At 34.3% G+C, this 14,606-nt stretch overlaps 2 protein-coding genes across 2 annotated transcripts in view; one reads left to right on the top strand and one right to left on the bottom strand.

Moving 5' to 3' along the window:
- The window catches only part of LOC127561895 (tubulin polyglutamylase complex subunit 2-like), an 877,998-nt gene that overhangs the window by 698,748 nt on the left and 164,644 nt on the right, over window positions 1-14,606 (top strand). The window lies entirely within an intron of this gene.
- Window positions 6,793-13,024, bottom strand: RPS25 (ribosomal protein S25). Its single transcript, XM_051997315.1, is given in 3 exon segments — window positions 6,793-9,031; window positions 9,033-9,177; window positions 9,180-13,024. Coding segments are annotated over 3 exon segments (375 nt in total). The 5' UTR covers window positions 9,193-13,024; the 3' UTR covers window positions 6,793-8,814.

Here is a 14,606-nt window from a genome sequence, read left to right as displayed (position 1 = left end):
AATCAAAGAACATTCAATTATTTTACTTTCACCTCCTTCAACTAAATACTGTGCTAAAGGAGACTAAAGCACTGATTTAGAATCAGATTTAAAATGAACACATTTTGCTCTATCAATTACCATGCTAGAATACCCCCCAAACTAAGAAGGATTTTATACATGTAACAGACAGATCTTTCATTCAAAAAAGGAAAGTTTTAGATTCATCTTCAGAACTGGCAGACTACCATTCAAATTTGAATGTGGTTTTAGAGAAGTAAATATTCCCCTTTCTTTCCCTAAAGATATCACAGTTACCTGTACAGAAAATCCTTTAATAAGTATTTTTTTTTCATTTTGAGTATGAAATGCTTATACCTGGGTTTCTTCTTTCCTTCCCTATTGAGGACCCAAGGCTTACTACATATTTTATTTATAAAGATATTTGCATTTTAAAAATTCACTGAACTGAGCAATCCCTAATTCTAGTTGCTACAACATATGGGCCAAATTTAGATAGTGAAAGTTCATAGAGAAGCCTAGCTTTCCCATAGTCCAGCAAATCTCTTTTTTTTAATAAAGTTTTTATTTTCAAAACACATGCAAGGATAATTTTTCAACACAGACCCTTGAAAAACTTTATGTTCCAATTTTTCCTCCCCTGCTCCCCACCCCCTTCCTTTTATGGCAGATAATCCAATATATGTTAAACATAGTAAAATTATATATTAAAATCAATATAGGCATACATATTTATACAATTATCTTACCAGCAAATATCTTAAAGGGCACCTAAAAGATCATTAGTCAAGAAGACCAAAGAGAAACAGAATTAAGTTGTTCTATTCAGTCTGGAAAAAAGACCCCAGAAATTTGTGGATAATTGGATAGAAGTCAGGAAAAGGTAAGCAGAAAATGATGTGAGATCCAGAGAAGACAAGTACAAAACTATCAGAAAAAGGTGGTAAAGAAATAGCCAGTATCTATAAGTCATTGCCTAGAGGACTAGTTGGGACCACACACACCTCAAAGCACTTGGAGCCATAGAAGGAAATACGATCAATTCAACAACTGTGCACTCTTAACTGTAGAGTCATTGGAGGAAGCTAGACCAGTACAATATCAATCCTCCAATGTTCAGGGCAATAGCAGGGGATACCACCAATTCCTGGTTAGCAACAGAAAAATACTTACAAAGAAAGTCTAAAGTTAACACCGTTATTAATCTAGCAAGTGAGAAGGTAGAAGCCAGGAATATAAGTGAAGGCATGGTTTTATTCTTGCCTATCAGAATTTCAATAACAATGGCAATCAGGCTTTGAAAAAAAAATAGGACCTATCCATACCTGGAGAGCGCAGGAGAATAAATCATAAAAAGAGAGTTAACTCCACAACAACAACAAAAAATGTAGAGCTTTGGAGAAAATATTGGCCAAAAAGACTCCAGGAGCCGCTAGGAGAAATGAAGAAAGATAAAATATGAATTATTGGTGAATAATTCTGGTACAAATAATGTCAAAAATAATTAATGTAGAAGAGAAGATAGAAAACTTTACCCAAGTAGCAGTTTCCCTAAAAATCAGAATTGAGCAAAGAGAGCTCAATTATTACAGGAGATAACAAGCAGTATTAGAACAAAACCAAAAGATTTAAGGAAAATGTAAGATATAACTACTACGAAAAAGAACTGACCTGGAAAATAGGTTGAGAGGTAATTTAACAATTATTGAACTCGGGGCAATTAGATGGTATAATGGATAGAGCATTGGCCCTGGAGTCAAGAGGACTTGAGTTCAATTCTGACCTCAGAGATCTAATACACACCTGTAAGTCACTTAATCTCAATTGCCTCACTAAAAAAAAATCATTGAACTCCCTTTAAACTATGATCAAAGAAATTAGATACTAATGGATTTTTTTTAAAACCCATGCAAATGTATTAGAATAAAGAAAAAGTGAAAATGGAAAGAATCCACTGGTCTTTTACTTCTTGAATAAAACTCAAATGGAAAACAGACATCAAAACCAAATTGAAAACATTGTATTGCGAAAAATATATTTGTTTCTAAGCATCATATGTCACTTTTATAGAAAACTGACCAGATATTTGGGCATGGAGATGTTGCAAACAAATGTTAAAGATGAAGAAATAATAAGGATTTTTCTTATAAATACTAAATACAAATAGTAAATATTTATAGAACATAACACAATGAAAATAATCATTGTCTCAGAAAGACTTAAGATATTTCATCAATGCAATGACCAACCATAGTTCTATAGGATTGATGAAATATGCTACCCGCTTCTTAACAGAGAGGACTGGAGATGAGGAACAAAAGGTGCATCTTCAAACACAGTCAATTTGGGACTCTGTTTGCTTGACTATGCATATTTGTTTCAAGAGCTATTCTCTTTTTTCTTCCAAATAGTAGAGGTAGAAAGGAAAGAGAGGATAGTAAAAGGGAAGCAAAAAAGAAAGAAGGAAAGAAAAGAGAATAGAAGAGTGATCTTTTTTAAAAATACAAAGGCACACACATGTGTAATGATATATCCATGTGTATGCATATACTTACACATAAATTGTAAGACCAAGATATACATCAGAAGACTCATGTTTTTCTTTTTCTTTTTTTGTTGATATTTAAGCTCATAATAAAATTAATTGAAAAGATAGCAAGTTGGATTGTCAAATTATTAAGAGGTAATAAGACTATAAAATATTTTTTAAATTTCCAAGAGATGAAGTACAAACACACCAAAAATTTTCAAAACAACAAAGCTGAAAATTTCAATCACTATGGCAAATGAAGAATTTTGTAGTAATTTTTATTGAATATGCATTGTTTGTATTTCTATCACACTAAATGCCTGCTGTGTGCTCACAATAAGCCGTTTTCTTTCCTAAGTGGAAAGGTGAAAAGAATGAAGAATTCTGACTTTCTATTCCAGGTTATAAGGGGAAAAGAAGTGTTTGTTTTAAGTAAGGTCATGGGAAACAAATCTATAGTCTCAACAATACCTATAGTGTCAAATGTCTATCCACAAATGCCTGCAATTTAAGGCAACAAACATGGACAACAAGGGGTCTTACCACAAGGAAGCAAGGCTTCGTTGTGTGTATGTGTGTGTGTGTGTGTGTGTGTGTGTGTGTGTGTGCACACGCACGCACGCACATTTTGAAGAATCTCAAATTGTGGAGAGGAAATCTGACTCTCATTAAGGATATCGGAGTATGGAAGAATGTCATGCAGAATCAGGAAAGGAAAAGGACAAGTGTACACTTAGAGCTAAAAAAAGCCCAAAGACAAATCTGAAGCTCTCCCTGAATAGGAGAAAGCTGGATTCTCTGAGGGGACAGCAGCTGCTTGTTCCTAAGGAATGATTTAATAGAGCCAAACAAACTGGTGGCAGATGAAAGATCATTCAGTAAGGGCCAGAGGAAGCAAAGAGTAATGATGGTTTCTGATTCTTTGTTCACTAGGGTATCTCTATTGATCTTATTACAATAATTGAGAGGTCTGTTGTCTTCTCAGGAAATATATCCAATAAATATATAAAAATATATCTAAAGAATATACTAAGGCTTTATCAAAATAGACTTCTATCGACTTCTGGTGATTCATATGGACATAAATGATATTGGCAAAAGGAACCACAAAAGTATTGCCAAAGATTATAAATGCTTAGGCAAACAACTGATGATCTTAGAAAGACAGGCTATGTTTCTCTTACTACTTTTTATTCAAGGCAGGAAATATAAAGGAGAAAACTTGATTTAGGAAGAGAACAGATGGCTAAGAGGGTAATATGTGAGAATTTTCTTTAAAATTTCTGAATTATATATTAAAAGTAAAGGCATGAGAGACTCATACTGAGAGATAAAATATACATAATATTGTCTGGTTAAGAGCATATTTGTTGGTTATCTTGAAAATCTAAACAAAAGGGATTGTTGACATTTAACTCCATCTCATCTTGTTTCTTTATTGCTTTCCTTGTTCAAAGCAGCCAAAAGGGTTGAGTATACCTAAAAATATTCCAAGGTGGTACTTTCCTAATCTGCCTATTTATTAGGCTTTAACCATATTTCTTTTATCTTTTCTGTGATTACTCATGTGATAAAACCCAGGAAGTGAAGGAAGAATCATGATAGGAACATTTGGATACAGATCAAAGGACAGAGAAACATAAATGATTAGATTGTTAGAGTATACAACAAACTGTCTAGACAGAAAGAAGAAATAAATGAAGAGTTTGGGAAACATCACAATTCTAACACAGAGATATGATATAATATTGATTCTAGAATCATAGATCTATAGGTCTTAATACATTGTTACTCAAAGAGTTCTTCATTGATAAAAAGAAGACAATCATACACCACTAGATTTTCAGGGTTATTTTGAGAAAATCAGTTTGTGAATCAGATAATGCTATATAAATATGGGCTATCACTATTCATAGATAGATACATAGAACATTAGAAATGAAGGAAAACTGAGAGATCATCTAGCCCAATGGCTTCACTGTAGAAATAAAGAAATAGTTGGAAAGGAGAAATAACTTCCCTAAGGTTATATCAAACTGGTCAGTGAAAAGAAACTAGACACAGAGCAGTTGACTCCTTATCTAGTAAATGCTATTTATACTATACTACTTTTCTATAGACAAATTTGTGATTAAATCTATAATTATAACCTTAATGGAATTTTGGTGAGTATGATGAAAATTTGAGTTAAATACACGTTATTTTATTTTTGTTATCATATTTATATTTGTTATTATATTTTATAAGTTCTATTGATTTTGGGGGGGTTTATACCTCTATCATTTTCAAAGAAACTATCCCTCTATAGAACTCTTTCTCCCCCCCATTTAACAGTACTTTATTTTTTCCAATTACATGTAAAAATAGCTTTCAACATTCACTTTTATAAGATTTTTAGTTCCAAATTATTTCTTCTTCCCTCCCTTCCTCCTCCTGTTCTCTTTCCCCAAACAATCTGATGTAGATTATAAATGTTCAATCATATTAAACATATTTCCATATTAGTCATGTTGTGAAAGAAGAATCATAACAAAATGGAAAAAACACAAGAAAAAACAAAACAAAAAGAGGGGGGGAAATATTGCTTTGGCATTCAGATTCCATAATTTTTCTTTGAATGTGGATAGCATTTTCCATCATGAATTTTTTGGAATTATCTTGGATCATTGTATTATTCAGAAGAGGTAAATCTATCATAATTGATCATTCCACAATGTTGTTGTTATTGCATACAATGTAATTTTTGTTCTGTTCACTTCACTTAGCATCAATTCATTAAGTCCTTCCAGGTTTTTCTGAAGTCTGCCTGCTCATCATTTCTTTCTTTTTTTTTTTTTTTTAAATTTAATAATAACTTTATATTGACAGAATCCATGCCAGGGTAATTTTTTTTACAACATTATCCCTTGCACTCACTTCTGTTCCGATTTTTCCCCTTCCTCTCTCCCTCTATCCCCTCCCCTAGATGGCAAGCAGTCCTATATATGTTAGATATGTTGCAGTATATCCTAGATACAATATATGTTTGCAGAACCGAATAGTTCTCTTGTTGCACAGGGAGAATTGGATTCAGAAGGTAAAAATAACCCGGGAAGAAAAACAAAAATGCAAATAGTTCACATTCGTTTCCCAGTGTACTTTCTTTGGGTGTAGCTGCTTCTGTCCATCATTTATCAATTGAAACTCAGTTAGGTCTCTTTGTCAAAGAAATCCACTTCCATCAGAATACATCCTCATACAATATTGTTGTCGAAGTGTATAATGATCTCCTGATACTGCTCATTTCACTCAGTATCAGTTCACGTAAGTCTCTCCAAGCCTCTCTGTATTCATCCTGCTGGTCATTTCTTACAGAACAATAATATTCCATAACATTCATATGCCACAATTTACCCAGCTATTCTCCAATTAATGGGCATTCATTCAATTTTGCTCATCATTTCTTATAGCACAATGATATTTCATTATATTCATATATGACAAGTTGTTCAGCCTTTCCCTCAATTGATGGGCAACTCCTCAATTTCCAATTCTTTGGCACCATTAAAAATGCTGTTATACATGTACTTTAACAACATATTTAACATGTATTGGGCTACCTGCTACCTGCCAGCTAGGGGAAGGGGTAGGGAGAAGGAGGAGAAAAGTTGGAATAGAAGGTTTTGCCAAGGGTCAATGCTGAAAAATTACCCATGCATATATCTTGTAAATAAAAAAAAGTGCTGTTATAAATATTTTTATACATATGGGTACTTTTTCCTTTTTTATGATCTCTTTGGGATTCAGAACCAGTAGTAGTATTGCTAGGTTAATGTGTTTTACAGTTTTTTTGGGCATAATTCCAAATTGCTTTCCAGAATGGTTGAATTAGTTCACACCTCCAAAAATACATTAGTATCCCAATTTTCTCACATCTTCTCCATTTAGCATTTTCCTTTTCAGTTATATTAGCCAATCTGAAAACTGTGATATGGTACCTCAGAGTACCTTTTTAATTTCCATTTCTCTTATCAATAGTGATTTGGAACATTTTTTCATATGACTATAAGTCTTTAATTTTTTCATCTGAAAACTATCTTTTAAAATCTTTTCTTTTCATAATGAAAAAAAAATTAACAAACTATCAGCAACCACATCTGACCGCTTATGCAACATTTTGGATTTATAATTCATTACTTCTCTACAAAGCAGAAATAATTCTCTTAGATACAAGCTTGGCTATTGCGGTTGGTGAGATACACACACACACACACACACACACACACACACACACACACACACATTTTAGCTAGGTGGCACAGTGAAGCACGAGCCCTTAAATCAGGAGGACCAGAGTTCAAATTTGGCCTCAGACACTTAACACTCCCTAGCTGTGTGACCCTGAGCAAATCACTTAACCCAATTGCCTCAATAAATATATATCTACATATCTATATATTTGTGGCATTGACAGATATCTGATCTGGGATATGGCCCACTCTTTTTCTTTTTTTTTTTTTTTTAAATTTTATTTTATTTAATAATAACTTTGTATTGACAGAATCCATGCCAGGATAATTTTTACACGACATTATCCCTTGCAATCACTTATGTTTCGTTTTTTCCCCTCCCTCCCTCCTCCCCCCCCCCCCCCCCCAGGATGGCAAGCAGTCCTAGATATGTTAAATATGTTGCAGTATATCTAGATACAATACATATTTGCAGAACCGAACAGTTCTCTTGTTGCACAGGGAGAATTGGATTCAGAAGGTAAAAATAACTCGGGAAGAAAATCAAAAATGCAAATAGTTCCCATTCATTTCCCAGTATTCCTTCTTTGGGTGTAGCTGTTTCTGTCCATCATTTCTCCAATGAAACTCAGTTAAGTCTCTTTGTCAGAGAAATCCACTTCCATCAGAATACATCCTCACACAATATCGTTGTCGAAGTGTATAATGATCTCCTGGTTCTGCTCATCTCACTCAGCATCAGTCCATGTAGGTCTCTCCAAGCCTCTCTGTATTCATCCTGCTGGTCATTCCTTACAGAGCAATAATATTCCATAACATTCATATACCACAATTTACCCAGCCATTCTCCAATTGATGGGCATCCATTCATTTTCCAGTTTCTAGCCACTACAAACAGGGCTGCTACAAACATTTTGGCGCATACAGGTCCCCTTCCCTTTTTTAGTATCTCTTTGGGGTATAAGCCCAATAGAAACACTGCTGGATCAAAGGGTATGCACAGTTTGATAACTTTTTGGGCATAATTCCAGATCACTCTCCAGAATGGCTGGATTCGTTCACAACTCCACCAACAATGCATCAGTGTCCCCGTTTTCCCGCATCCCCTCCAACATTCATCATTATTTTTTCCTGTCATCTTAGCCAATCTGACAGGTGTGTAGTGATATCTCAGAGTTGTCTTAATTTGCATTTCTCTGATCAATAGTGATTTGGAACACTCTTTCATGTGGGCCCACTCTTTTTCAAGGAGGACTGAGATTTCTGCCTTTGAAGTGAATAGGAAAGAGGGCTGTGGACTAAAGGCTTATTCCTTTCCTTCCTACCTGCCAAGTGTGATGGTAGTGGTGGGGTGATAGGCTACAAGTAAACTGATTTACCATATCTCAAACATCTATAAAACTAAGAAAATAACTGGGGCTTTTTTTGATGGGAAGAGGGAAACCAGGATACATACCGTTTTCTCTGATCTCTCTTAGGAAGACAATGATATCATCAAACTGGTTAACATGACAGATAAGGGAAATGACAAATGCAGGAGGAGATATGAAAAATAGTGACACTATTGTACTGTTGTCCAACCATTCTGGGAAATAAATTCAAAGTATGCTTAAAGGGCCATAAAACTGTGCATGCCTTTGACTCAAAAATACTGCAACTAGATCTATATCCCAAAGAGATAATAGAAAAAAAAGGATGTATATGTACAAAAATACTCTTTTTTTGTGGCTGCAAAGAAATGGAAACTGAGAAAATAACCCCTTGGAGATGGCTGAATAAGTTGTGCATATGATTGTGTTGGAATACTGTTGTGTGGGGATTGTTTCAGAAAAACTTGGGAAGCTGATGTGAAGTGAAGAGAACAGAACTTAGAAAACATACACAGTAACAGTGATACTATAATCAACTGCAAAAGACTTAGCTATACTCATGAATATAATGATGTGCAACAGTTCCAAAAAATTTGTGATGAAAATTCTATCCACCTCAAGTGGGAGAACTAATGAACTGTGAAGATTCAAAGCATCCTTTTTTTTTTTTAAAGTCCAATATGTTTTATTTTTGAAAACATACACAAAAACGTTCTTTGGCATCTGGAGTATGTATCTCCACCCTTGAGTATATCACTTGTGCTCTGTGTTTAGAAACTAGCTTAATCAGACCTTTACTGAGCAGTTTCTAGAGGACTGCCTGGGCTAGAGAAGCCCAGATCTTCATTCTTTCTGAGAGTATTGAGGGGTGGTTAAATTTTTAATTGGAGACCTCTTTGCAGTCTGTCATATGCTGCTTTGTCAAACAGAACCAGATTGTTGAGCTTGTCAAGAACTTTTTCTTTTGACCACTTCTTAGCTTTGCCCCCAGATTTGTTCTTGGGATCTTTATTCTTCTTGGCATGTTTGCTGACATTTTTCTTCTTCCATCTTTGGGTGGCATGATGAGGCTTCAAGAACTCCTGCTGCTGCCACCTTCAAGCCAAAATGAGAGACAGAAACCAAAGCATATTTTCTCCACTTTCTTCTTGTTCTTGTTTTTCTTTTTCTTCTCCTCTTCCTCCTTTTTATTCCTTTTTTCTTTCCTTCTTCCTTTCTTTTTCTTTTCTTTTTCAACATAGCTGTTGTGGAAATATGTTTTATATGTCATATGAATGATGGATATTGCATTTCTTCCCTTCTCAGTTATGGCAGAGAGGATGAAGACAGGGAGAAAATTTGAAAATGAAAGAGTTGTGACCAATGGGCTTTGGGAGTAGGGCTCCACCAGTATTTATTGAGAAGAAACTAAGTAGGAATAAATATCTAGCTCTTCTTTTAAAAACAATAGACCTGGGCCTTTAATCTCATGAGCAAACATGTCTTGAGAAGGGTTTCAATACCTTTTCATTCATTTATTTAATTAACTTTTCATGGCATCTGATATTATTACCAGCACACTCTCTCTCCATTGATGAAAAAGTCCTTAAGGTATTTTCAGCATTTAAATGACTATAAATGATTTACAACTCTGTTACTGGTCAGTTCCAAACTTGGGGATTCAAAATATATGCAGTACCAAAAGTAGGAAAAGAAAACTAAAATTGAAACATGGTTTAAAAAAAAAAAAAAACAATGTAGAAACACAATATAGGCACAGAACTAAAGTAGGAAAAGAAAACTAAAATTGAAACAAATTACAGACAAAACAATGTAACAGTTTTCCAAAGGAATGACTGAACAGAAGAATTAAGAACATAAATGTCATGATTTGCCTCTCCTTACCTTCTCCTCCACTCGCTCCAACACACACCTTTTTAAGGGACAACTCCTGGATCTAAAACATCATGGATTTGTAGTTCACTGTAGATTTCTTGTAAAGAATTAATCATGAACAGGAATGCTCCAGAAACATCAAGGCTACAGCAAATTAGTTTACACTTCCACCAACGATACCTTAGTATCCCAACTTTCCCACATCATCTTTAACATTTAGCATTTTATTTTTCTGTCATATTAGCCATTCTAAAAGCTGTGATATGGTACCCTCAGTGTTTAAGGGTACCTTCCTGTACACCACAAATCCATATCATGGGGCAGAGAGATTTGCCCTTTACCACCATCACCCACCTCTTCTCTTCTGCCTCTATATACTTTTTTTGGGATGATTTCATCAGCTCTTATGAATAAAAGTATCATTTTTATGCAAATTATCTCAGACCTATTTATTTAGCTCATCTCTCTTTTCATCTCCAGTCTTGCTTCTCTAGGGATGTTCTGCTGGCATCTTAAACTCACCTTATGCAAAATTGAATTCTTCACCTTCTCTCTCCAAACATTCCTCTCTTCAGAACTTCTCTATTATTATCAGTAAGTCAATAAACATTTAACAAGTTAGCTACTGTTATGCCAGAACCTGGGAAGACTAATACAAGAAGAAAGAAGCCTCTCCCTGTTTCCAAGAAGTTTAAATTATACATAACTTTAGGAAGTTCAAAAAAACAAGGCTGCTGGGTATAAGGGCATGGTAGAGAAAGCCTAGAGTGCAATCTGAGAGGAATGAAGACATGGCTGACATGGACACCTTCCTTAAATGGAAGTTCTTGCAGAAGCCATCTAATTAGAAAAAAAGGTCTCACAGTGATGGAAGGAATTTTCTTTGCATGAATTCTTGGGCTGGAAGAAACATCTAGGATGAATAGGGTTCTGAGGCTTGGTAAAGATAGTCCAGAGTGCACTGTAAAGAAGAATGTGAAGGGCACAAGTATCTTGCCAGTTATTCAGTCTTTTTTTTTTTTTCCCTGAGGCAATTGGAGTTAAGTGACTTACCAAGCCATACAGCTAAAAAGTGTTAAGTGTCTGAGATCAGATTTGAACTCGGGTCCTCCAGACTTCAGGGCTGGTGAAGTTATTCAGCCTTGAAATTGTATTGTCATTCATTCTCCATATTCAATCTTGTCAAGTCCCAGTTCCCTCTTAATAGTTAGCTTCCCATTATATAGCTTTAAGGTTTGCAAAGCACTTTACAAATATCATATAATTTTATCCTCACAGTAGGTGCTATTGATATCTCCAACAAGAGTCATAGTTGTCATAAATGTCAATATCTGAGGCTGGACTTGAACTCGGGTCTTTCTGAGTTCATGTCCAATGGTACAAGAGATACACTTCTCTCTTTTGACACTGCTGGAGAAAGATCTTATCACTTCATGCCTAGACTATGGATTGATCTCCCTGCTTTCTTTACTTTAGTTCATTCTCCAGTTAGCTATCAAACTAGTCTTCTTAAAACATAATTCTGACTTTGCTCATCACTCCAGCTCAATAAAATTCAATGACTCCTTATTACTTCTTGGATATGTTAAGAGTTTCTACAGAACTCCCAAACTAGATCTATTCTCACCAAATTCAGCCTCCCTAAAAGTGCCACACCTAGTTTATTATTACTTATGGTATAATGATTTACTTGTAGGTTCCATAAACCATTAGTTGTTACTGATATAGAGTTTGACTGAAGGAGAGCACTAGCTACTCCTTCTGACTCTTCTCCTTTATGTGGGTAAAACATTCTTTCATCACTCCTTCCTTTGGGTAATTCCATGACTTTTTCTTTATTAAATCCCCTCTATGCCACCTCTCAGGGAGGGAAAATAAGCCCTTTTAACCAACTTTTAAAGGGAATAATTGGTGGGAAATTGTCTGAGACCACTGCTTCTAAGGGAAGTGACTCAGTTCCCTATTTACCAAGTCTTCTCCTTCTAAAATAACAGCTGATTCATTTTTGTCTAGGTCTGTCCAGATTCATCTTTTTCCTGATTTGGGGGAAGCTTTAAAAATAGTTATCAATGAAAAACTGTGGTTTATTTTAAGTCCCTAGCTGATGAAAACTTTTAGCAAATTAGAAAAAAAAAATCCCCCTTCTCCTCCCCTTTCCTTCCTTCCCCTTCTTTCCTCTCCCATTCCCTTTCAGCTCCTCATCTCCCCTGCCTTACTATTGCTGCTCCCCTCCCTCTTTCTTTCTTCTTTTCTCTCTCTCTTTCAGTCTCTTCTCTTTTCTCTCTCCTCATATTATTTTCCTCCTCTTTGAAACAAAAATACCTGGGTTAAAATCCTGCCTCTGGTACTTACTAATTATGAACCCTGAGTAAGTCACACTCTCTGTCTCAGTTTCTTCATCTGTAAAATGGACTTATCAATAAAATCCCTTCTAGCTGTAAATCTATGATTCTATGAAATAAAATACATACAAATCAGTAACTTGGGTTAACTTGGGTTACTTTTATCATACACTTTTAGAGACTAGGTGGACAGAAATGTAACATAAACTAAAGAAATAGAAATAATCTTGGAAGGGCTTTTGGAAAAGCTTATTCGACAAGATAGAGGGAAGAGAAGAGAAAAAGATTGCTACGTTTGCCATCCTCAGCAAATCAGGGCAGAAGCAATAGCAATAAGTCTCTATCCCTCTACCATCCTTTCTTCCTTATGTGCCACAGAGAGATCTTCCCTTTCTTTAGAGATTAGTTACTTGATATGGAGGCTACTTCAGCATGGTTGAAGCCTTTGGGGCAAAAAAAAAAAAAAAAAAAAAAGCAGTTGCAGAGGTCAGTGGTAGCTCCCTTGCCTCCATATACCATCTGATCTTTCTCCTTCAATCTTTGAGCCCTTGACCATCTTTCAATATTAGTGTCTATGTACACTTCTCACCTTTTATGACATTTCAACTCTTCTCTTCCTTCAGTTCAAAGGATGAGAGGAACTTTCTTTTTTTCTTTTCTTTCTTTTCTTTTCTTTTCTTTTCTTTTTTTTTTTTTTTTTTTTTTTTTTTTTTTTTTTTTTTAGCAGTCACTGCCCCTGATGGTCTTTGGATCAGAATATCCTGAGGATATCTATCTCAATTCTACTTTCACTCCTAGGATAAAGGGGGTCAGATCACAATATGTTAATCTATTCTCCTATCAATGACTATGCAGTTCATTCCCAGGTTTTTATTTATTTATTATGATTTAAGTTTATTTAAAAAATCCTTTGTACATTACATGCCAAAGTCTTCACTCAGTTCAGAAATGTAAACTACCACTGGGGAAGACACAAATAGAGAAATTTATTGGCTGGAGATAACCATGAATTTGGGTTATCTCTGACTTTTTTTTTTAAATCAGAAAAGTATTGTTGAATGCTCTCTGTAATGCTCAAAACCAGTTGCTTACATAACTATGTATGTTGATATGTTTGCGTATAATATGTAAGCTCATACCAAAAAAAAAAAAATCAAAAATAAAAATCTGAGTTGAGCTAAAAAAGAAGACTCACACGTTACAACAGACTGAATAAACAAAGAATGAAGTCAAAATCCCATATACTGCTTTTAAGTCTAGAAGAAATCATTTGCTAGTTTCCTGGTGATCTCCTATATTCTTGGAACCAAAAGAATCATGTCTTCTCACCAAGCTCTCACCAACTGTTCCCCATATTCATTCTACTATGAAGGAAGTCTAATGCAAATGAACCAAATCAGGACTTTAGGTTACAACTGAATATAAAGGAATACATAGACAGACACACACAAACATATTTAATTTTACTAAAACTGACTATATGTTAGGATATAAAAAACTCACAAACAAGTGCAGAAAAGCAAAAATAATAAACATATTCCTTATTGACCAAAGAATAACAAAGTTTGTAATCAATGGACCTTTGAGAAAAGGATTCAAACTCAACGAGATATTTAGTAATTAATCCTAAAGAATATGTAGGTCAAAGAACAAATCATAGGAACAACAAGTAATTTCAACATAGAAAATGAATGGGAGTAAGCTAGAATATTTCTTAGGGTAAAATTTATAACTATAAATACTTTCATCAACAAAAGAAGAATTAATTAAATAGAATTAATTAATTAAATAATTAAAAAGATCAATGAACTAGACATGCAGCTAAAGAAAAATCTGTAAAAACAATAAGTAAAAGAATTCCAAAGAGACATAAAAATGCAAATTCTGAAAATCATAGAAGAGATAACCAAAATTGAAAGCAAAAGAACTCACTAAATTGATAAATGAAATTAGGAGGCATTTTAAAAAGGCAAACAGAATAGGTAAATCTTAACTAATCTGATAAAAAGAAAAAACCCAAAAAGACAACATTAAAAATATACAAAGAAAATTTAAAATAAATGGAGAAGAAATACAAATTATAAGAAATTATTCTGTCTAATTACATGTCAACAAAAATGGATAAATATGTACAAAAATATCAAATATTCAGGTTATTAGAATAAGAAATAGAAAATGTTTGTAGATTGAATGATCCATAAAGGTATTCTCAAAGAAAAAAATCCCAGGACTAGATGGATTTACAAGTAAAATCTGTTAA

This window comes from Antechinus flavipes, chromosome 1, assembly GCF_016432865.1.
Source record: "Antechinus flavipes isolate AdamAnt ecotype Samford, QLD, Australia chromosome 1, AdamAnt_v2, whole genome shotgun sequence".
In the NCBI taxonomy this organism is placed as follows: Eukaryota; Metazoa; Chordata; class Mammalia; order Dasyuromorphia; family Dasyuridae; genus Antechinus; species Antechinus flavipes.
This window is presented reverse-complemented; position numbering and strand designations above follow the sequence as displayed.